At 36.0% G+C, this 21,968-nt stretch overlaps 1 protein-coding gene across 2 annotated transcripts in view; it reads left to right on the top strand.

The window, feature by feature from the left end:
- The window catches only part of DNTT (DNA nucleotidylexotransferase), a 94,577-nt gene that overhangs the window by 10,856 nt on the left and 61,753 nt on the right, over positions 1 to 21,968 (top strand). For both annotated transcript variants that reach the window (XM_086466951.1, XM_086466950.1), the window contains exons 4-7: positions 10,575 to 10,745; positions 11,993 to 12,064; positions 15,099 to 15,222; positions 16,540 to 16,672. In XM_086466951.1, coding sequence (XP_086323077.1) covers positions 10,575 to 10,745; positions 11,993 to 12,064; positions 15,099 to 15,222; positions 16,540 to 16,672 — 500 coding nt within the window. The remainder of the gene's footprint in view (positions 1 to 10,574; positions 10,746 to 11,992; positions 12,065 to 15,098; positions 15,223 to 16,539; positions 16,673 to 21,968) is intronic.

The following is a 21,968-nucleotide window of genomic DNA, read 5'->3' as shown; positions in this document are numbered from 1 at the left end:
TTGAGAATAAAAAACATTCACAAGGTAAATACTAAAACCTCTGGGAATTCAGAACTAAAGATAAACCAAAGAGCAACTCTGAAATGTCTTGATCTGGGAATGTACAGTTAAAAATTATACAACCTAAATTTTCCCTTGTAGTCATGCTTTGAAATAATAATCAATTATAGCAATTATATAATAGTGTTTATGGTAATCAAGTAGGTGAAACTGCTTCCTTATTTTAAAAATATTCCCTTTTTGAGCAACCTAGTGGCAATTGAGTTTTGACCCTGCTTTGAGCCTGAGATTGGACTAAAGACCACCTGAGGTCCCTTCCAACCCCAATGATCCCAACATTCCCAAAACTGTTTCTTTTGAAATGGCTACCATGCCCCACCTCCTGCTAGAAAAACAAGGCAGTGAATGTTACTGTTTAACCTCTTGAAAGCAGTCATTCTTTTTCACTGTGGACAAATATCAAACACATGCTGCTGTAGGGGAAGATGTCAGACCAAATACAGCATGACCCAAAGGATCGGTAAAATACTGGGCTTCTAGGAATGTGGGAGTCTGGCTCTTCGTTGAATTTTCTGTAGTAGAACATTTTGTCAGTCATTCCGAAGATAAAAATTTACGAGTAAATGTGATGAACAATGGCAAAGGACAACAGCTATTTCTAGAAGGCACAAAGTTCTTGTTGATTTTAAATTATGATTAACATTTTGAGCACAAAAAGGTCTGGAATAAAGTAGTTCCATTTTTAATGATACTTTTAAAATTATTTTTATTTTTTGAAACATCTAATATCTTTATTAATAAATTCACACAGTATTTTTCCATTTTCAAAGACTGAGTACTATAACTCTAGTTATAGTTTTCTTCTAGCTGTTGAATTCCTGAATTTAGTCCAAGATTCAGTTCAAACAAAAACTATTATAGCAGCAACATATTCATTGAGTGGTTTCTGTTGTACCTGTGTTTCACAGATGCAGTCTCTGGATTAATTCCAGGTTTATCATTGCAGCAGCCTTAATGTCAAAGCACAACTTGTATTTGATAAATTAATTTAGCTGAACACCTTAGAAGCAGGGCAGTTTGACTGAAGCACTGAGACTCCCTTCAGGTATCCTATATATCAAACATTTCTGAGTCCGGGTAGAAATTAGGTTTTGTAGTGACAAAGGTGGCAGGTTTACATCCTCATACTTTGAGAGTAACTATTCTGAGTTTATGCTATATTTTATTTCTGGAGGTGGTACTGGACAAGTTGATAATGCGTGTGAGTCTGTCTAGCATCTGCATCTTGACAATTGTCATGTGCAGTGGGTTGACCTTGGCTGGATACCAGGTGCCCACCCAGATGCTCTATCATTCCCCTCCTCAGCAGGACAGTGGGGAGGGGAGGGGGAGAGAAAATAAGGTGGAAAAAACTTTGTGGGTCAAGAATTTGATGAAAGCAAAGGCCACATGGAAGCAAAGGAGTACAAAAGATTTATTCTCTACTTCCCATCAGCAGGTGACATCTGGCCGTTTCCTGGGAAGTAGGGCTTCAGTTGAAAAACAAACGTTCTAGTAATGAATGCCCCTTTGCCTCTTCCTTTCTCATAGCTTTTATTGCTGAGCAGATGTCATATGGTAAGGAATATCCCTTTGGTCAGTCTGAGTCAGCTGTCCTGGCTATGGACCCTCCCAAGATCTTGCCCACCCCCAGCCTACTGGTGAGGGGGGAACGTGGGAGAGCTAGCCTTGATGCCGTGCAGGCACTGCTCAACAGTAGCCAAAACACTGGTGTGTTACCAACACCTTTCTAGCTACCAATACAAAGCACAGCACTATGGGGGCTGCCATGGGGAAAATTAATTGCATCTCAGCCAGACCTAATACATAATGTAACTCCTTAGGGCTGTTGCTCTTTTTCCTCACGACCAAAGCGTGCAATGACAGCTGAAGGCTTGGGGGTTTATGAACTGCAAGAGCTGGTCTGCTCCCTGGAAACTGCCAGTTACTCTGCATAGTGTCACAGGAGCCTGATTTTCAGTTTTGCTGTTGTTTTCTCAGTCTTGTATTAAACCTGTAATTCACGTTCTCAAATAAAAGTGTTCCAACAGATTTTTCAGTATGAGCACTTAGCAAATGCACTGAAGCATTGGTATAATTCACTTGTGCATGCTGTGGGCAGCCAACCATTAAATGACAGATTTTCCCTGGCTCAATGCCGTATATCCTGAAAATTAGGTCCCAACCATCTTGAATTATGTCTCGATGATAGTAGTTTGTTATAATGACTTTATTCTGTGAGCCAGGGTTGTTCCTTTTTCTTACAGGTTTTCTGTTTTCTTTGGTTACTTGAAAATGTTTTTTGATCTTGCCTCTAAGAGAGGCACAAAGTTATTATCTGCTTATGCATTCTTGGATGAACTTGTGCATTCTTCCTTTTACTGGACTTTGCTCTGATACCCTGTATCAAATTCTTTTTTCAGATGGGTAGTAGTTATGTTTGAGAAAGAGTAGTAGTTACATTTGACATCTTTTAGTCTCTTCAGAAAAGCAGGAAAACAGTCACTAATAGGCAGTGATGTGTGTACAAGGAGGCTTTCAATGTGCTGATTCAGACACTTGATTTCTGGAGAAACTGGTAATTGGTTACCAGTTTTAACCTTGAGTCCTGTTCTGTATATATTTTACTATGAAAGACCATTTATTAAAACCAAATAGGAGAGAGATTTGATGAGAGCTCATGAGAACTATGTTGTGGTTTAATATACTAGATGCAATTTCTATGTTCAACTGTCCCATGTTTCCTTTCTATTGTAATAGCCAGAAAACAACTTACAGAAAGCTGCACCAAACCAGTTTTACATCATGGAAGAAGTTACAGAAGGGTTGACAAAGACTGTACAGATGCGATGGTTTTGTAACTGTTTTCAGTATGGGGCAAATCCTACCCATATAATTTTTTTATGAGCTATTGAGTAGTAGCAAGGCCTGTTGGGTGAAAAATAGACTAAGTATGTCAAATGGCATGCCAAGGAGGGGACAACGGCATTGTGTGGCAGTTCATGGAGGAGAAATGCAACTGCTTCAGACTTGGGCCTCATGCAGTCTTTGGGTCACTGTGCGTCATGTTCTGTGGCCTCGTGGTACACAGGCTGGGAACCACTGCCATGGGCTTTGCTGATTTGGATTCAGGAATGCATCTGAATGCGTAGCCCTGACTCCACAGGTGAACTGTAGCTATTCAGATGGTTAAAGATGCAAAACAAAAAAGGGCAAACCATTTCACCAGAGGCTGTACCTTAGCATGTTTCCTTTATGTTTGTCTTATATTCCATAACAACATTAATGTTTAATATTACAGTATTGTTCTCTGGCTCATTTGTAGATAGCTAGCCACCCTCCCCCTCTCCCACTGAAAATATGCATGTGGGGGCTGCATTGTGTTTTCATGTGGTAAAATAAATGGAGTCATTCTGCTGTGCCTGAGAGGGGTTGTTGGATTTGAATATTAATATCAGACTGCAATAAAATTCAGAAAGACATTCTTCTGTGAGGAAAATACAATTTAATTCTTACAGAAGAAACTAATTAAGTCAGAGGCAAATGGTTCTGTGATTCTGAGGCTTATTGCTAATGCTATTGAATGTTACTCTGCTTTGGCTGTTACTCATGGTAATGAGAATGTGGATGTTTAGCATGGGAAAGATGCCTGGTTTGCTTTCCACTCTGTTAGAAAGAGAAAAAAATAAATCCCTTTTTTATTTTTCCTTCTTTTTTACCTACAGAAACAAGGATCTGTTATGCCAGTGGCTCAAGCACTTATTATTCCATTTTAAAACTGACCTAAGGAGAACCTCAACTTTAATTTTACAATGAACTTGTGAGCTCTATAGGTAGAAAACCACTAACTGAATGCATACCCTTAACAATATGTACTGTCTTACGGACATAGCTTACTTCAGTCAAAATTCTCCAGACACTAGATCAAAATTGCAAATTTTGTAAATGTATGTGTGCGGAGACGGGAGTTGGAGAATCCACAAAAGACTCAATATGAGTTATATCAGGAAACTCGTTTTATTGTGCAGATGCACTTTCTTATATAGCATAATTTTCCAAAGTCATCATGACTTGCAGTTTTTCATAAACTCTAATTGTGCTATACATACATCAGTCATCTGCTTCTACCTATCACTTTACTATTAATACTAATGCGTTCCGCCTCATACGGATGTTAGCTTCTAATTCTTCTATTCTGACCCTCAAGGTCGAAGCGTCCTTGAGGCCTGCTATATTAGTTTAGACAAACTGTTCAACAGAGTTTTCCCTGTGCAGGCCCTCTAGCATTCCATGCCTGTTTTCAGCGAGCTACACTCCCACATATGTGAACTGTGTACCTATCCAAAAAAAAGTGGTGGTTTGGTCTAAGGAGGTAATATCTGTTCTCATTTTTAAGGTAAGTGGGAGGGTGCTCCCTAAAATATAGACAATATATAAATACACCTGCACTTTGGCAACCCAAATTTGTGTGTATACATCAAGTCTATGATGCTTTCTTAGGCCATATTAGTAAGTGTAATATACATTTAGCACTTTATGTTTCTGATTACACTGTGTGTTTTTATACAGGGCGGTGTTACATGATTGACTCTCTAATGCCATTTTTGTGCTCTGTCAGTAAATTTTTCTCAGTTGTCTTGTTTTCTTTCACATTATGTGGAAAAATATGGAAACTTCTCAAGAGTACCACTCTTTTCTGTTGTCAGAAATGAAGCTGTTATTATTGGCTAATATGAGGAGCAGCTGGAGCTAACATTTATTTCTAATAACAGTGTGTATACAGGGACCCTGAGATCATGCACATTATGCTGTTCCTGTTATTCTCATTCTCTCAGCTCCTTTGTTTCTCCAGCTGATGTAAGATGACATGATAAATTCTTTGGACCTGGGAAAGTATTGGATATCAAAAAAAAAAAAATCAGATTGAATAAAAATGGATCGTTTTATCTATTTGGAAGTCACTTTAGTGAACACTACATGTTGGTTCAAATTGCTTAATTCTCATTGAAACAACCACCTGAAAGTATTTATTTTCTACCTCTGTGCATACAAAAGGTATTCACATGCCCTATGTCTCTTCCCATTGACACATGAAATTAGCGGAAAGTGAGAAGAAAATTATTTGAATGGATGGTTTGTTCTAAATCTCTTTAAAATCACTTTGATCAGTTTTGAATGGACACCAAACACTGGCAACAGCAACGTGATGAGAACTAGGACTCTCCTTTTGGATTTACGACTTACTATATAAACTCAAAGTAGAAAATAGTGATTGAGAGGAAAAGCAATTTAACTCAAATTGCTGTTCCGAGTATAGTAGTCCTTCAACCAGGTATTGTGTAGGATTTTTTTGTTTGCTTGTTCTGTTTGGCACACTTTAGCTCTTTGGTGGATTAAGTTCACCTGTACAATGGTATGTTGTTATTTTTTGTTTTGTGCTGCAGTAACATTTGCAGGCTCAAGTAAGACAGAGGCCTTTTTTATATGAGATGCTGTATAAACACATTGTAAAAGACAATTCAGGCCCTGGAGAGTTCATAGCCCTAACAGACAGTAAATGAAAGACAGAAAGGGAAACAGTGGCAGGGAGGTCTGAAGCAGCTTTCCAAGGTCACAGAGCAGAGAAGCAGTGGGTGTGGGCATGGGAATAAGACAAGTGCCTTGTCCATGAAGTTGTAATGCTTTCTTTACAAAACAGATTAGATTTAAAATATGGTCTTGGTAGTCTGTTATTCTTTCTGGTAGTGTAATATTGTTGATGTCTGTTCTTGCAGAGACTTAAAATGGAGGTTATTAAAGACTATTTTGTAAGTAGCAACAGAACTGCTTTGACAATCTTCTTGAAACGAGGAGGATAGTATGAAGCATAGCATGGGACTGCTAGCTGCTTTTGCTTTTCTGAATGTGACTGGACTCATGTACTCTGATATTCATGTTGAAAGTTACTAGGTTAGCTGTTCATCAGCATAAACCAGCATAGCATTACTGATTATTATTTTTTTCTGAGAATCATTTTCATATATATGTTGAGAATCTCGCTCTTTGTCTTGATTTCAGTTTTGCGATTTTTAACATTTATAGTATTTTAGTGTGCATTTTTACATGTGTAAGATGCTTACTGATAGCTTTGCTTGTTAATGATATTTTATCTTATTAGGTCTTAAATACCAGATATTAAATGAGCTGCAAAATTTCTGTCAGTACATCCATCTTCTATCTTTGTTTCAACATAATTCAACCAAACCTTTGTGCACTTTTGATCTGACCTGCTGGGATCTGGACGTCCATTCCATGACAAATTTTTTCCATAGCCTAACTCTCTCCAACATACATTCCACAATTTCAGACACAGATGGAAAATTTGCAGTAACTTCAGAAGTGAAATGTAGCCCAGCTATATTTCACATTTAATTAGAGGTGCCGCTGCAGAATACCCTGGAGATTATGAAAATCCCGTATGTTGGTAATCTCTAGAAAATTAGTTTCCTGTTAAACTAGTACCTTTCAAACAAACAATCTGATTATTGATCTGATTTATAAAAAGATGCAAGGTGTTTAATGTAGGAAACATGAAGGTTTAGAATAGATGAGGGGTCAGTAACCTTTCTTATATAACCATAAGTAGTTTTCACCAGAGATCTAATAGATTGCAAACTTTTTCTCAGCTAATATAGGTGTTTCATGTGCTTTTCCCCTCTGGAGTATTATTCAATATGGACTATAATATTCAATAGACAGCAACTCCACTTGGAGATCAGTTGCTTTCTTGTTTTGAAGCAGAAAGATTTTATCAAAAAGAGTGACAAAAGCAGTTTTATGTAAAAAGACAGATCTGTAATTAATTGCAGCATTTGCAGTCAATGTTTTGTACAGGCAATAATGAATATTCAACACTAATTGTTTATTTAAAACAGCTTAATGAGCTTTGCAAAGGCAGGAAAACACTGAAAAATGCAAACTAGAATGATAAAAATGCTTTGATTATATTTTCTCATTGACTGTCAACAGTGTCTGAGTAAAATGCTACATGTGATTGTCTTTTTCAATAATGATGGTGGCACAACTTCTTTGAAAACTGCCCTCCCACTAGTAGAAAGGGACTAATACCTCTCTAAAACAGCAGTGGTATGGGTATATGCAGACACACTTATCGTGATGGCTGATTATTCGTTGTAGAATACATCTGTTTAAATGTGCATGTGAGACACTGCCTGTTGGGAATGAAAAAAACCATCCCTAGACTTTCTGAGCTTCCTAATCAAGATGACTTTACTAGGCTTTGTCATTACTACATACTGCTGAGCAGGTACTTATGAGAACTGTTTTCTGTCTCTGTGTTTGTCTGTATAGACTATCTTAACAAGAAGGTAGCAACTAGATCTTTTTGATTCTGTTCCCTTATTAATTCTCTAACGTTAATTGGAGTAAGAAATTTCTTGCCAAACACTGTTTTCTTGAGTATTCATGTGCATAGATTGTAAAGAGAAAAAAAGAAAGCAAAAGTAATCATAATTTTGAGACTGTAAACCTCACTTAAAGCAAGAATTAGTATCTTTTCTTGCATAGAAGGAAAGAATCTTTGAAGTTGATAAAGAATAAAAAGAATAACTTTAGAGAACATCCAAAAAAACCCACAGCAGAGGAAACACCTGACTTCTATCACCCCACTTGTGAATTATATATTCCCCATTTGCTTTGTAGCACAGTATGTGCTGTATTTGTTCTTCCATATGCAAATTGGGTTGAATCCATGCTGCTTGTGACCTCAAATTGCTATTTTCCCTTTTTCTCTGTGTTAGTTTTCTTTCTAAATGCGAACTATAATGTGCACCTGTCTTTAACCAAAAAGGATTAAATACAACATAATCTGTAAATCAAATAAAGATCTTAAATGTGGGGAAAAAAGAATAGGAGTTGAATAAATCCAATGCAAGAGCTTTAAAAACGGCTGTAAGGAAGCTAAGGTTTATGCACTGTTTTTGTAATAGAATGGGGTTTTTTGTTTCTGTATTTTTTTTTCAAAAGAGTGTTCTCCCTCCATTTGATTCCTTATACACAGGGGCTGGCCAAATGTAAATACTGGTAGAAACTTCCAGATCAAGCATCTTGCTAAACAGCTCTCTATCTCAAGAGGTCTTTCATGAAATGTTATGAAATTGCAGAGCACTTAGTAATCAGAGTGGCTGATAAGTAAATATGCAGCTAAGGGGAGGATTCTTTCAGTGAGATGGACAACAGGCGACTGATCCTTACAGACATCAAGGAGTGAAGTTATACTGGTGATCTAGAGCAAAGCAAATTCTCTGTAGCAGGCCCTAATTAATAATTTTCATACATTTTAACATGCTAGCATGGAAAAAGGAAAGTGAAGTGGTTTTGTTCAACTAAGGTACCTATTTCTTCTTAAAGAGATACTGTTAAACCAATTAAGATCTGATATTTTTGATTTGTTAAGAGAAAAGTTTTGCAAATCCCAGGGTCAGTAGAGACAACATTTTCTTGAAGGTTTTGATTAAAACCTTCATTTTGCTTCAATGAGACTACAATGCTTATAATCTGAACAACACAGCATGTCAGATGGTCTATTTTTTTAGAACTGACCAAACAATGAAATGTAATATGTAAATAATCTACATTCATTATGAAAGGTACATTTAATTTAAGAAGTCGTTCTATTTTAATGATATAAATTATTGTACCTGAAGTAAAATCTTGTTGTTGTTGTTTAAATCAGGCTGTATTCCTTCAATGCAGGGTGACAGTTGCTTTTCTCAATTCCACAGATGTAACAAAGGGATGACTTCACTGAATTTCCTGTCACGTCAGTTAGTGGGCTTGGAACTGACTCTAGCTCACCTGGAGATATTATGCATGTAGTGTTTAGGACATGCAAGGATTACTGGTTTTTACTTGGCTTTATCTTCCAATATAAAGCACATTAATGCTAAGATAAAAATCAAAGTAAAATCTAAAATTGTTTTTCTTTAAACCTTACAGTGATACATTTAGTTACAAATGAAAATGAAATGAAATCTGACCCAAAATATGAACAGTGGTTCTCATAAATACTGAGGGCAGGAAAAAGCTGTTTAATTTTATTCCTTCCCACTATCCAGTGCAGTCATTGTTCTAGTAAGCCATTTGCTGTAGATATCTGTATCACAGGGTGTTACTCATCCTTGTTCCAAAACCATTTCTGAAGAGACACAAGTGATAATTGCAGGACGATGCACACTGACAGCCACCCTTTGTTATTTTGTAATGCCTCGTGGATCAAAGAATATCCAGGAGTAAGTTGGAAAACAGGAAGGATATGCAGCAACTGATAATAGTGGAACATATGGCCTTTTCAAGGCCGGGATCTCTCTTTAGAGACTGGCTGAAGAGTAAGAAATGGAATCTTTGGCAAGAGTTCAGGACACAATGCAGTGCGGAAACTTTGAAGGCTGACTTCTTTAAGGTCTGTACCTAGCCTGCCTCATGTGATTTGATTGGTGCACAAGACCATCCCTAAAAGTCAGGTGTGGGATGCATTTCAGATAAATATTTTCAACAGTGAAAATCACATCTGGAAATGGTACGCTCTTAAAACATCTCTGAGGAAACCACTTAATTTTGCAGTCTTGAAAATTTTTGAGGTTTTGTGCAAGGTTTCATCAAGAGCTCTGATTTCCAGCTGCTAATCAGCTGCAAGCTTTCATAAGTTTTTATCTTGGGTTATTCACACACTTTTTTTGCAGCATTTATTCTCTTCCAAAACATAGTATTCTACAGTGGGAAACCAAAAAACTGCTTCTCTTCTCCAGCAGTGTGTGATCTGTTCTCTGCATTTCATTTCTAAAAATTGTTTCTATTAAGATATATATTCTGGGAGGGAGGGTCCAAAGCTGCATAAATGACATATAAGTAGTTTAAAATAAAAGAAAAAATGTACTAGCTATCTCCAGGTAGTTTTGAATGCAATGTCAGATAACCAAGCCACAGGTGCTGAAGAATCATAAAGAAAATGTTTTTCTCTTTGCATAGGTCTTACATCTAAATAATGAGGAAAAGCAAGTTCATTCCTTAAATTACTAAATAGAAGCATGGCTACAAGTTTAAAAAGAAGAAGGTGGTTTCCAGTATTGCCACAGATTCCTCTTTGCTTGTGTCTGAAAATGAAGATGTCGTGTTCCGACCTGGTGAATTACTCATGTTTGGGCACAATTCTAAAAATTATGGTGCTATTTCACATTCATTTATTAGATCTGCACAGAATAGAGAAAGTCTATCTCACAAAAGATTTTAAAGTTTGGCTTTGTTACAGATCAGAATCTTTTCTCGCATTTGCCTCTGAAAGACAATTTTAATGACATATGAAAAATTTCAAGTGGTTAGAAAATTATGCTTTTTTTTTTTTATGAACTCTATATTTTCCCCCTGTATAAAGAAATAATTCTTGAATTAGCATACAAAGTAACCTTTCTAAGGAACATACTGAATAGTTTAAGCTTTTATTAACCTTTAACTTTTTTCTACGCCTCTCCTGTCCCCAGGATGCCTTTGAGATAATGGCTGAAAATTATGAGTTCAAAGAAAATGAAATATTCTGCCTGGAATTTCTGAGAGCAGCTTCTGTGCTGAAATTTCTTCCATTTCCAGTAACCAGAATGAAAGATATTCAAGGGTTGCCCTGCATGGGAGACCGAGTCAGAGATGTCATTGAGGTAACATACCTCTGAATTATCTGCCAATTGATTCTTTTACACATCTACTTTTAGAAGTCACAGAGTGCAGCGTTGATATCTGTGCTTATTTACACGACCTTCTGTATTTCCTGTAATAACATATTATCCTTGTTACTAAGAATGCAATGATTTCTGGAAACCTTTTGAGTAACATAAGGTTCTATATGGAACCTCTGACCTCAGGAATAAAGGTAATTAATAAATAAATACAAATTAATAAGCAATGCGATATCATCTTTGTATCTAATTTCTAAAGGCTTACTCCAATTTGGATGTGACAGGTTAACTGTTAATAGTTTTGTTCATGTGACTTCTGCCCTTGGCAACATCACTTTGCTCACCTGAATGCTTTATTAGAAATACTATTTTTGCAAAACTGGTAAATATTTTAGTACTTTAATGTTAAATCGTACATTGCTAAGAGTTATAGCGGAGCCTTTTATCTCGCTGATGGATGAACTTCTCATTCTTACTGGAGCTTTGAGTATTCCCTGCATTTTTCTTTGATTCTTAGCCTTTTCAGGACCCCACATCTCAGGTGCTGTTATTCCAGATAGGAATGATCGAGAGGTCTCAGCTGTCTGGACAGGTCATTGCTGAGTGTTGTGATTCACTCTGGCTCCTTGGCTTCGCTCCACCAGCTAAAAATGTAGCCTCTGAAGTGTTCTTTGTACCTACTGCCTGGGGAGTGGGAATTCAATCATGATCCCACAGAAAACAGGATGATTTTTAGGGTTTTATTGGTCTTTGTTAGTTTTTATCAGAAAGACTGAAGGAACCGTGCACTCAAGAAAAAATATCCTTGTTCTTATGATGCTCTTACTTTTCAGAGGAGTAAACACAACCAGATAATGAAATCTAATTTTCAGGACAACTCATTGATAGCTTAAGATAAATAACTGCTTTCTGGCTGTGAATTTACGAGTAAATAAGTACCGTGAAATATATTCCATGGTCCCAGTTTCTACTTCATCCTTGAGCGAATTTATGAGTAAATAAGTACTGTGAAATATATTCTGTAGTTCCAGTTTCTCCTTCATCCTTCAGTAATTTTCTCTCTCAAAAAGGATTGCAGAATTTGATCCTAATGGTATAAAACCAATATGCTAGCTAAGGATGCTTCTCATGTTTTTACAGGTTGATAACTTTCTTTTAGATTATTTTACTGAGTCTTACCATAATCTTCATTATATTTTTGTTTTAAAGTAATTCTTTTCTTTTTTTAGGAGATTATTGAAGAAGGAGAAAGTTCTAGAGCTAATGAAGTGTTAAATGATGAACAATACAAATCATTTAAGGTAAATCTTTTGAGGCTTGTTGCTGTTTTATAAAATTGCGTGTATTTTCCTCTGTTTGGAAAAGCTTGGCCATAACTGTCAATTCAATTATAAAGGAACACGCAATATCAAGCATCAAGAAAGAAAGGTCTTGAATAAAGAGAAAGGGAGAGAGGGGAACGATGACGGTGCAAGGAATAATGGGGAAATCAGTTGCTTTTCTAATTAACGTGATGCATACATAGTTGCTTTTAAGCTCGAACTAAACAATTTCTTTTTCCTGAAAAATAACGTAATGTATACTCTTTGCTGTAAGTTTAACCTGAAGTTGGATTTATATTTTCCCCAACTGATTATCATTATAACACTACACCATCTTATTACGGCATTAAGAAAATACCAAGTGAAGATGACTCAGATCTTTTTTAATTCTCTTTTGTGTGAGGCAGAAGGAAGAGGATGGGAGATATTTCTTTGTTATGCAGATTGAAGGTTCAGAGTCATGGTCACACTTCTTCATAGTTACAGGGAAACTAAAACGCATAAATTCTGTAGTTCCCATTTCTTAAATGTTCAGCGAATTCTCCACTGGAAAAATATATACTGGAGAAATATTTTTTCAATTTTATCTGCAGTTTTAATCTCTAAAAATATTCTGTTTGTGCCTTCAGAAAACTTTCAATCACAGAGTAAAAGGAATGGGACTGTTTAATTCTCCCCTGCATTACTCACTTCAGTTATTGAAAGGCTTTTCCTTTCTCTCTGACCCATAATACAAGTACAAAAGGATGTTCAGTGATAGTTGTTGGTGTCATCTGTAGCAATACTCAGGGAAGAGGTGCAGATTCACATGTATAGCAGGATTTGGGATCCAAACTTGCTTATTAATGGTAATAAAGAATGAAGATGAGCCATTAAATCTTATGTTTCAGGGTTTAAGAAAGTTTCTTGGAGATTAGAATAAAACCTATCAGGGGACAGATTATCTCAAATATGCTTTATGCCTTGTTTCACATGCCAAATTATACAGCAAATTTATGTGACTCTCTTGTTAGCTGAGCAGAGTCTCAACATTTTAGCTAAACTATCTGTAGTAAATTTTTCCCAACAATTGTTTATATGTTTCTAAGAAATCCAAGGAGAATCCCATAATATCGGTGAATTCCTAAATTTTACTGTTTAGCATGATTCTGGTAACTGCTGCAAATCACTCATCATGACTTAAAAGATTGCTGCTAGTCCCAGGACGACTGCTATCAAATGACTGAAATAAATTATACAGCCTATGTTTTAGATGTAGGGTACACAAATGACATGGTCAGTTTGCCTCCTTATGGAAGTGGATGCTGCAGAGAACAAGTTCATATAATTCACTTTCACCAGCTGAAAAAGAGCAATGTTCGCATATGCAGTTGAAGAAATGGGCTATCTGCTACTCACACTGCACTCATGTTAGTGTCTATAAATTGACATCTATGAATATACTGCATAATAATGGATCTTAGTATGGAAAGATAAAATTTTTATTTTTTTTTTTTCCTAAAAATTTGGGCAGTGGCATAGAATCCATTTTCTTTAGTTCTCTATTCCAGTATTAATTAAGTCTCTTGGAATCATTCTAAACCCGGTAATGGACCATTTTGAAAATCTTTTAGCACTGGGAAAAACATTAAAAGATAACAGTCTAAGTATTTAAAAAATCACTTTCTTTCATAAACACCCATGATTCAGACAAAGAATAGGCAATTTAATCCATTATACACACAAAATGTAGGCTAATCCCTGTCTAATATTGTCCAAGATTTTAATTTTTCTCTTTTTGTTATCTTAATTATTTTCCAGAATTAACCTCTTCAGAAAAAAAAACCAGAAAATAAAGCTAACATGGTTGGAATTCAAAGCTTGTAGATTCAATGGAAAACAGCAGTTTTTCACGTCTTACACAGCTACTCACTGAATTCTATAAAAGTACAAAGAAACTATTGAGAGCTTCAGTATTGACAAACTAAACATAAAGAATGTGCTTTTGGGCAAGCAACAGTTTTCCCACTTGCTTTCATGTCACTGTTCATCTGAGATATTGATCCACTGAATAATGCTCACAACTGTGACATTTTTGCTTTACATGCTTTCTTGGGGAATAAGTTAGTGTACAAAATTACCTTGGAATAAATGCACTATAACCATCCTAAAACTTCAGAGACTGTTAGATTTGGGCATTTTTTTTTGTTCCAGTGGGCAAACTAGTGGAATCCGTACTCCATATAAGACATAGGAATTTAGCTTGGCTCACGTGAGGACTGAAGACTTATAAGGCTGTTTATAATAGACAAGCAAAAAAAAAATTACTGTTCATGCTTGAAATTGAATCTCGTTTTGGAAAACAATATTGGCTGTGACCTCCAAATAGACATTTTATAAATGTGGTGTAAGAATAGATTAGTTGTCTTTATGTACTTACCATCTGTTTCCGTTCATCATTGAGATCCAAGTGCCCTTGGTGCAGAATTTCAAAATCCACAGGGTTCCCACTGACCCCATCTCTCAGGAATGCTACAAGACCAACATCATGCGTACAATCGAGAGCTGGTAGTGCATATAATACAAAATTGTGATGACAGTCAAATTAGGAAGAAAGTCTTGAGACATCTCTCATTCCATGAAGTCAGTGCAAGGGGATCCAGCTACTTAACATTATTGTTTGCATTTCTATTAAGAAATGCAGCAAAAATAAATACTATCCTTATTTCAAACCTTAGTTGAAAGTGTACATTTAGGTAAATCACATAAGGATGCTGGGGCTACTACTATATTATTGTTTTGATTTCACTTTAATGAGAACTGTCTGTGTATAAAAACAATCATCTGTTCAATGAAACTGTGCAAAGAAAGGAAGCTTGATATATATCTTTATATTACACGATGGTTTATCTTCAGTGTGAGAGAAACTCTGCCCAGAATTTTCCCTGTGAAACCTCGTTGTTACCTAATTATTGTTAATTCAGTGCTCCTTTAGAAAATAACACTGAAATGTGTGTTCTTCTGCTGACCTTAGCAATTTACTTCAGTCTTTGGAGTGGGAGTGAAGACATCTGAGAAATGGTACAGAATGGGTTTACGAACTCTAGAAGAGGTAAAAGCTGTCAAGACCCTAAAGCTGTCAAAAATGCAGAAAGCAGGTAAGGTGACAGTCTCATAAAAACTTGTATCTCAGTACTCTAAGAACTTGATAACAATCAGAGGAGGCAAAGTTCATTTATACATCCGTTTTCTTGCTGCAATGTCTTGTGAATATTAAGTTATTAGGTTAAAATAATATTTGAACTAACAGAGCTTCTGATTAAAAATGGTGTCATTCAAAAGGTATGGATATGCATACGTTTTTAATTGTTTACACAGGCATCCAATGAAATCTGCTCTTATACACAAAACTATTAACGAGTCATTATTGCGCAGGTGAAAAAATTACACCACTAGGAAAACCCAGAACTACTTTTCAGAGACCTGTCTCTTTCAAGGCAGCCCTACTTTAGTGATAAATCAAAATTTGTAATGAAGTACTTGTAAAATTACTTCCATAATCCTAGCACATCTTAACATTAAGGTGTTAAGCATGGTCAAATGAATAATATTGCTTCCCCGTGGATTTGTGTGTGTGTGTGCTCTTTCCCTAAATAAAGGAACTCATTTCAACAAAGGAATCAGTTACATTAAGAACAGGAGATTATATAACATGATTTTAAAATAATGTAACTTTATTTTTGCATTAAACCTGTATGTTTTACATCACCTCAGAATCCCTTGAATCACCTAGCTCACATTCATGTTCCTTTGTCCTTTCTTCTTTTACATATATCCAAATGAGAAGCAAGCTGTAGGACTGCGCTTTTTTGATACAAGCTCTGTGATCAGACATAAAGATAGCTGGGATATTTCACGTACCTCTGAGTTCTGTTCTTGGGTATAACTCCGTTTTTTCGGGAAGAGCACCTTTTAAAGCAGTATGTCCAGAAATGCCATTGATGGGAGCTAGTAGGGAAGTCAGTGTAATTTATAAATATTCAGGTTCTCAGCAAGTGGAGCAATTATCCTGACTGTTATGTTATTACAAACTGTAAATTATAATGCAAAAATATATATAAACTATAAGGACAGAGGTGAGGGAAGGAAGAGGCTGTCTCTTGCCTGTGATCCCCCACCTCACACATAAGGCAGGAGGCTGACTCCAGGAATGGTGGGGAGGAAGGAAAGACACCTGAAGAGGCTGGATCAAAACATATTTCTTCCCACAACATGTCCTGAAACAAACCTGTAGTTTCAGGTCCAAGATCGAGTGTTTCTTAATTGTTGCAATTAGATAGGTTCCCTTGTCCTTGGTATGAGTTGTCTGGTTTAACTCTGTGAGAGCTGACTGTTTCACATGGGGCTTACATAACACTATGTAGATTTTGATAATTCCACAGAGTGATCAGCACTTTTTTGCCTTTGATTTCCAGGGTTTCTCTACTATGAGGACCTTGTTAGCTGTGTATCTAAGGCAGAAGCGGATGCAGTAAGCTTGATTGTCAAGAATACTGTGTGTATGTTTCTACCAGATGCTATAGTTACCATAACTGGTGGTTTCAGGAGGTGAGTGAAAACAAAGGAAAACACTTGGCTGTTTTATTCAGGTACATAAAAAATGATGCTTGTGTCTTGGAAAAAATCAAAGCAGCTAAGTGGGAAAGTATTAGAGTTTGTTTTCAGTGGTTGGGTTTTTGTGTGGGTTTTGGGTATTTGTTTGGTTTTTTTCAAATGGGAGAGCAGTCCTCTGACATTGTCAGGTTCCTGTGTTTTATTACTGTAAATGGTTGGTTTGTCAGAACAAAATCTATCAAAGAACAGCTTCCTGGAAAAATGATGTTTAACCATACTTGAATTCCCAAGGCTGAAACTATTGTAAGGCTGTGCTTGAAAGAAAGATACAACAACTTTCAGGCAGTCTTGGTGTTTTGTTTTTGTTTTTTAAGGTAACTTGGTCACATGAGATAGAAATGTGCTAAGGCAGAATTTTCAGCGTTAGAAGTATACTTTGCAGTAAATACTGACTAAAATGAATATAAAGCACTGGCCAAACTGAATATACACTAACCTCTGCATAGATAGGGTGATCTCAGAATTTCTTTCCTGGGTGATTTTTTTTTTTTTTTCCTTTTTTTTTTTTCCTAAAGCCTTTGGTCTTGCTCTGTAAAACCAAACCCAAAACTGTTGTTCAGGACATTCAGTGAATGAATGAATGAAGGACTTTTATTATTGTGAACCTAGATAGGACTGCATAGACTCACACCAGTGCTAAACTAGGACCTTATACAATTTGTAATTGTTATATACATGCACAGCGATTGTGATGAATGTATTTTGTTGCCTTTGTGCCACCTCATGTTATTTATAACTAATCATTGTATGTCCCATATTTATTGTAAGAATGTTTGCAGCCACTAGCTACATAATTTCTATAAAAGAGTGTGGTCAAAAAGAAGCATTAGTCTCTAGTACAAACCCTGATCAGAGGTATAAGAACAAGATAAAATTTTATATTCAAAACCTCAAGTGTCATCATTCTGTGAGTCCTTGTTTAAGATTAATGTGATGGCAATCTCTTCCCACTGATGCAAATTAGTCAGGGACTTTGTGTTGTTTCTAACTTTGATATAACCGATTAACACATATCTAGATAGGTCAGACAGTTGCAGGGACAAAACTGTTATCACACTGAAAATTCAGAGTTTCTTCTGATGTGATGCATTCATTAGCTTTGTTGGCTGCATAGCTGTTTGCAAAGTTTGAATCTCACACATCAAATTTAAACCCATTATTTTGCTTATTATTCCAGAGAGATACAATAGTTAGTTCTTCTCTTTTTTGTTAAGAATAAGCTTTTGTATCTCTAAATGGGCGTGTCGAATCAGAAGATAAAATAATTAAATATCTAACAATGCCTTCAGTGGGTAATTATGGATATTAATTACATGCTTATAAATATACAGAGAATGTGTTAAAAAACTGAGATTCAAAATGTCAGTCCTAAATGATATTTTACCAGCCCATGGAAAACAAATGCTTCAGTGTAGGATTTGTAGAAAACTTGATTAAATGGATTGAGGTACCTTTATTAGGCACCTATATTTTAATTACTGAACTGCAATGGAGTTTATTACATCTGGGGTTTTTTGCATGTCTCTTAGTAGCAGTATTCATCAGCATGAAGTATGTGTAAACTCACTTCTTAACGTTTTTTAATTAACAAATTATTACTTATTTCCTTCATCATTATGTAAATATTTTAATAAAAGTAGTAGGCAAATTTTATTAATCAAACAACTAGATTCCTTCATGCTGCATCTTGTACACTACTAACATAAGACAAAAAATAGCTCATGATTGCTTTGAATAATATATTAATTCCCCAGGATCCAGATTTTCCTTGTTTTGTATATTTGTTTCATAACTTGGGAAAAACAAGCAGTTGATTGTGTTCTTCCAGATTTGGCTGGAGAGTTGAAAGTCAGAAGTCTTATAAGCCTTACTTATTATGTGGAAGCACTGGTTGGATTACAAGGAACAGAATTGTATTAGTGATCTACAGTCGTGGAGATTCAATAGGGCAGAGATGAACTACAGAAAAGTTACATTATTTTCCCAAACGTGTAAAACAAACACATAGCTGGATACATTTAATGAGTATTCCATTGGATTTCTGGAATTTCATGAAATCAGATGTTGCAGTATTTCTTTTAATCAAAATTAGGAGGTACCGTATAAAATTCAAGTAAATAATAGCTTTTTTTTTAAACCTCAGCAAACTTGTTCATGGAATCTTCTTTGGTTTGATTTAGCTTACACCTTTACTCTTCTGTATTGCTTCTTGTACTAGTCTTAACGCTAGTTGGTGTTTATAGCAGCCGTAATCATGGATGGTGGTAGATGAACCGTGTTTCAGGTATAAATGAAGGAGCAGTTCAAAGGATTAAAAGCAAACACAAGAGAAGCCACTATCTAAAGTACAAAAGCATCAGGGCATCAATCACTCAGTAGTCATATTGCAAGCACAAGTGCGTGAACAGACTTGGTTGGCAGCTGTATGTTAGAAAGCAACAGGAAAACAGAGAGAAGGATGGACAACAGACAGTGAAAATGATGGCGTCTCGAAGAGAAAGAGACAAGGATGTTTGAGCACAGGTTTGGCTGATAGTTTGGAGACTGCATTAGGACACTGATCACCACTTGTGTCAAGGAAGCAGGATTGCAGGATTAAGCCAATAGTTACCTGTCTACAGATTATATAGTACTGGAGACTACTGTTTATGTATTTCTAATTGAGAATGGTAGAAGATACAGGGGGAAAATAAGGCCATTGACAGGAAGCAAAAATTACTATTTTGGATCTATGTAGTTTAATCACAATACCAGACCTACCAGTTGTTAAGAGTAAGCTGTGAAAATTGGAAAATCTCATGCAATCTTATTGAGAACAAACCAAGACCTGTTTCTCTGACCAGTTGCGTACAATTTATTTCCTCTTTTGCTCTAACATACTGTAGTTTTAGGTTAGCCCCCAAATTCTTTTATTTACCGCTTCTCAAGGGTCATATTTCTGAAGCAGACTTCAGTGTCTGCTTCTTCCTTGATGCCTTTTCTTTCCGATTCTTTAATCTTTCTGCCTGACTTCACAAAACAATAGCTCATAAAACATCTTTAATCAGAAACGCTTTCCTTGTGGTTTTGGTTGGAAGTGGCAATAATACTGGTCTTGGTTTAAGGCAACTCTGTTTTCAGCTATTTGACTCTATAAAGGAATATAAAGAGTTAAGGACATAAGGAATACAAAGGAATATAACAACATAAAAGTGACATAAAGGGTCATGATGGCAACCTTTCAATATCTCCCTAATTTGAAGTCATTCAGGAGCAAAAATGAATAAATTAATGAAGTCTGGATGAGTTTATCCTTTATTACTTCCCTACAGAAACACTTAGCTAACCACCTGTAAAACATACTCCTTGAGTTTCAGTTGGTATAGTTTTATATGAGAGGTTGGGAGAATTTTGTTTCATTTTTTTAAAAATCTTTTTCTGACTCTTATCTGGGTCATTTTGAAACAGAAATTACAATGCTAAAATGCATGGAAATACAGAAGTAGAACAATTGTAGTTATGAAATAAATCACACCCACACGGTGTGGAATGCACTTCATTGTCTGTCTAGTGTGGCCTATCAGCTTGACTGTAAAGAAAGAAGTATCAAAGATGCTGATAATGCAATATAAAACATACCATGGACAATGTTATCAGAAAGACTGAATTTGCCATACAGTCTATTTGAATCAGGAATTGGCATGGCATTATTTTCCATGGTTAGCCTATCTTATTTTGAATTCCTGAGTTTTAAGACTGTTTTCTTCTTAAAGTTCATGAGACAAATTCTGAGGTGGTGAATGGCACCTCATAATACAAGTTACAAAGCCAAGGTGAAGGTTTGAGGGTGAAGTTTCCCTTCCAACATGGAGTCAGAGAGGCCCAGGGATGGGGAGAAAAGAAACTTTATTTTAGTATGTAACATCCCTGATCCAAACTGTGTTTGTCCCAACTGTATCCAAGGCAGGAGTGAAGTTTAGGCTAATGTATGTTATCACTTTTAAATGAGACTTAAACTGAGGACCTGATTTTATTCTATGAAGAGTATTAAGGGTTCTTCAGTAGTAATAGCGTTATGGCATCTCGTATATATTGCTGCATGTTATGGAAAATTTGATTCCTATTAGCAATGTGTTAATGTTGTTATTAATAATATTAGCATTGTTGCAGGATTGTTAGTAATGATATGTAGACAGAGAACTTCACTCTGGGTTTCATGGCAGTGAAATCAAAGGAGTTTTCCCCCTTTTTCCTGTAGCTCCATGTTAGGACCTGGCTTTGCAGAAACTTCAAGAAAAGGTTGTCATGGGCTGAATCATTATCACCACATTCTTCAAGATCCTGGGTTTTTGCAAATTTGATTCAGCTGCTGATATTCGGTTATGCCACAAGGGGTGACCTAGACTGAGGGTTTATAAAGAGCAAAAATGCTTGGAGGAAGCATTATATACTATATATATGGCTTCAATCTCTATACTGATTATTCATATCTCAATACACCCACAAAATCAAAATTTGATTGGAGAAATTCAGAAAAAGATCTGGAGTAATAATTAAATAGAATAATAGAATAATCATTAACTGCATTTCCAGTATGGCTTCCTGTTAGCCTTTCTGTGTGCTTTGTCTACACGATTCACAAATGATTTACATTTGATCCAGGTTTCACTTTTCTTGTGTTCCATGTGGCAGACTCAAATTGCTGTGGTTAGCTCTGCAGCAGCAGGATTGTATCACTATGATATGAACATATAGTTACTATAAAATCAATAGGCACTTATTTTTTAGGAATTACCTAGGCATCCTATTGGTATTATGGTTTCAATTCTGGCTTTCTCAAATGAGATTTACTTAGACACACTTTCCCATCTTTGTCTTAAGACAGAGTGAAGTAGACTAGCTTTTAGAAATCAGGATTTGAGGCTCTGTAACATTCGAAGATGGTGATTGCTAATAGAAAGGCAATGAAGAGAGCAAAGGACAGGGTCAATGTGTTTGTCAGGCAGCACTGCCATGCTTTTATGTATTATAATACAAAAGTTTTTCCTGTGTGCAGTGGCATTTCCTTCAAGGCAAAGGAATGCATAAAGGTATGACATGGAACAGGACTCTTTCTTGTTGTGAATCAAGAAAATTTTTTAAAGATATCCCTCCTTTCAATCTCAAAGTAAAATGAAATAGCTGGGACAAAGAAACACTTCCAGAGATTACTTTACAGGCTCACGCACCGATGAGTAACTAATGTTATCAT

This window comes from Leptosomus discolor, chromosome 6 (genome assembly GCF_034619465.1).
Source record: "Leptosomus discolor isolate bLepDis1 chromosome 6, bLepDis1.hap2, whole genome shotgun sequence".
NCBI classification, from domain to species: Eukaryota; Metazoa; Chordata; class Aves; order Leptosomiformes; family Leptosomidae; genus Leptosomus; species Leptosomus discolor.
This window is presented reverse-complemented; position numbering and strand designations above follow the sequence as displayed.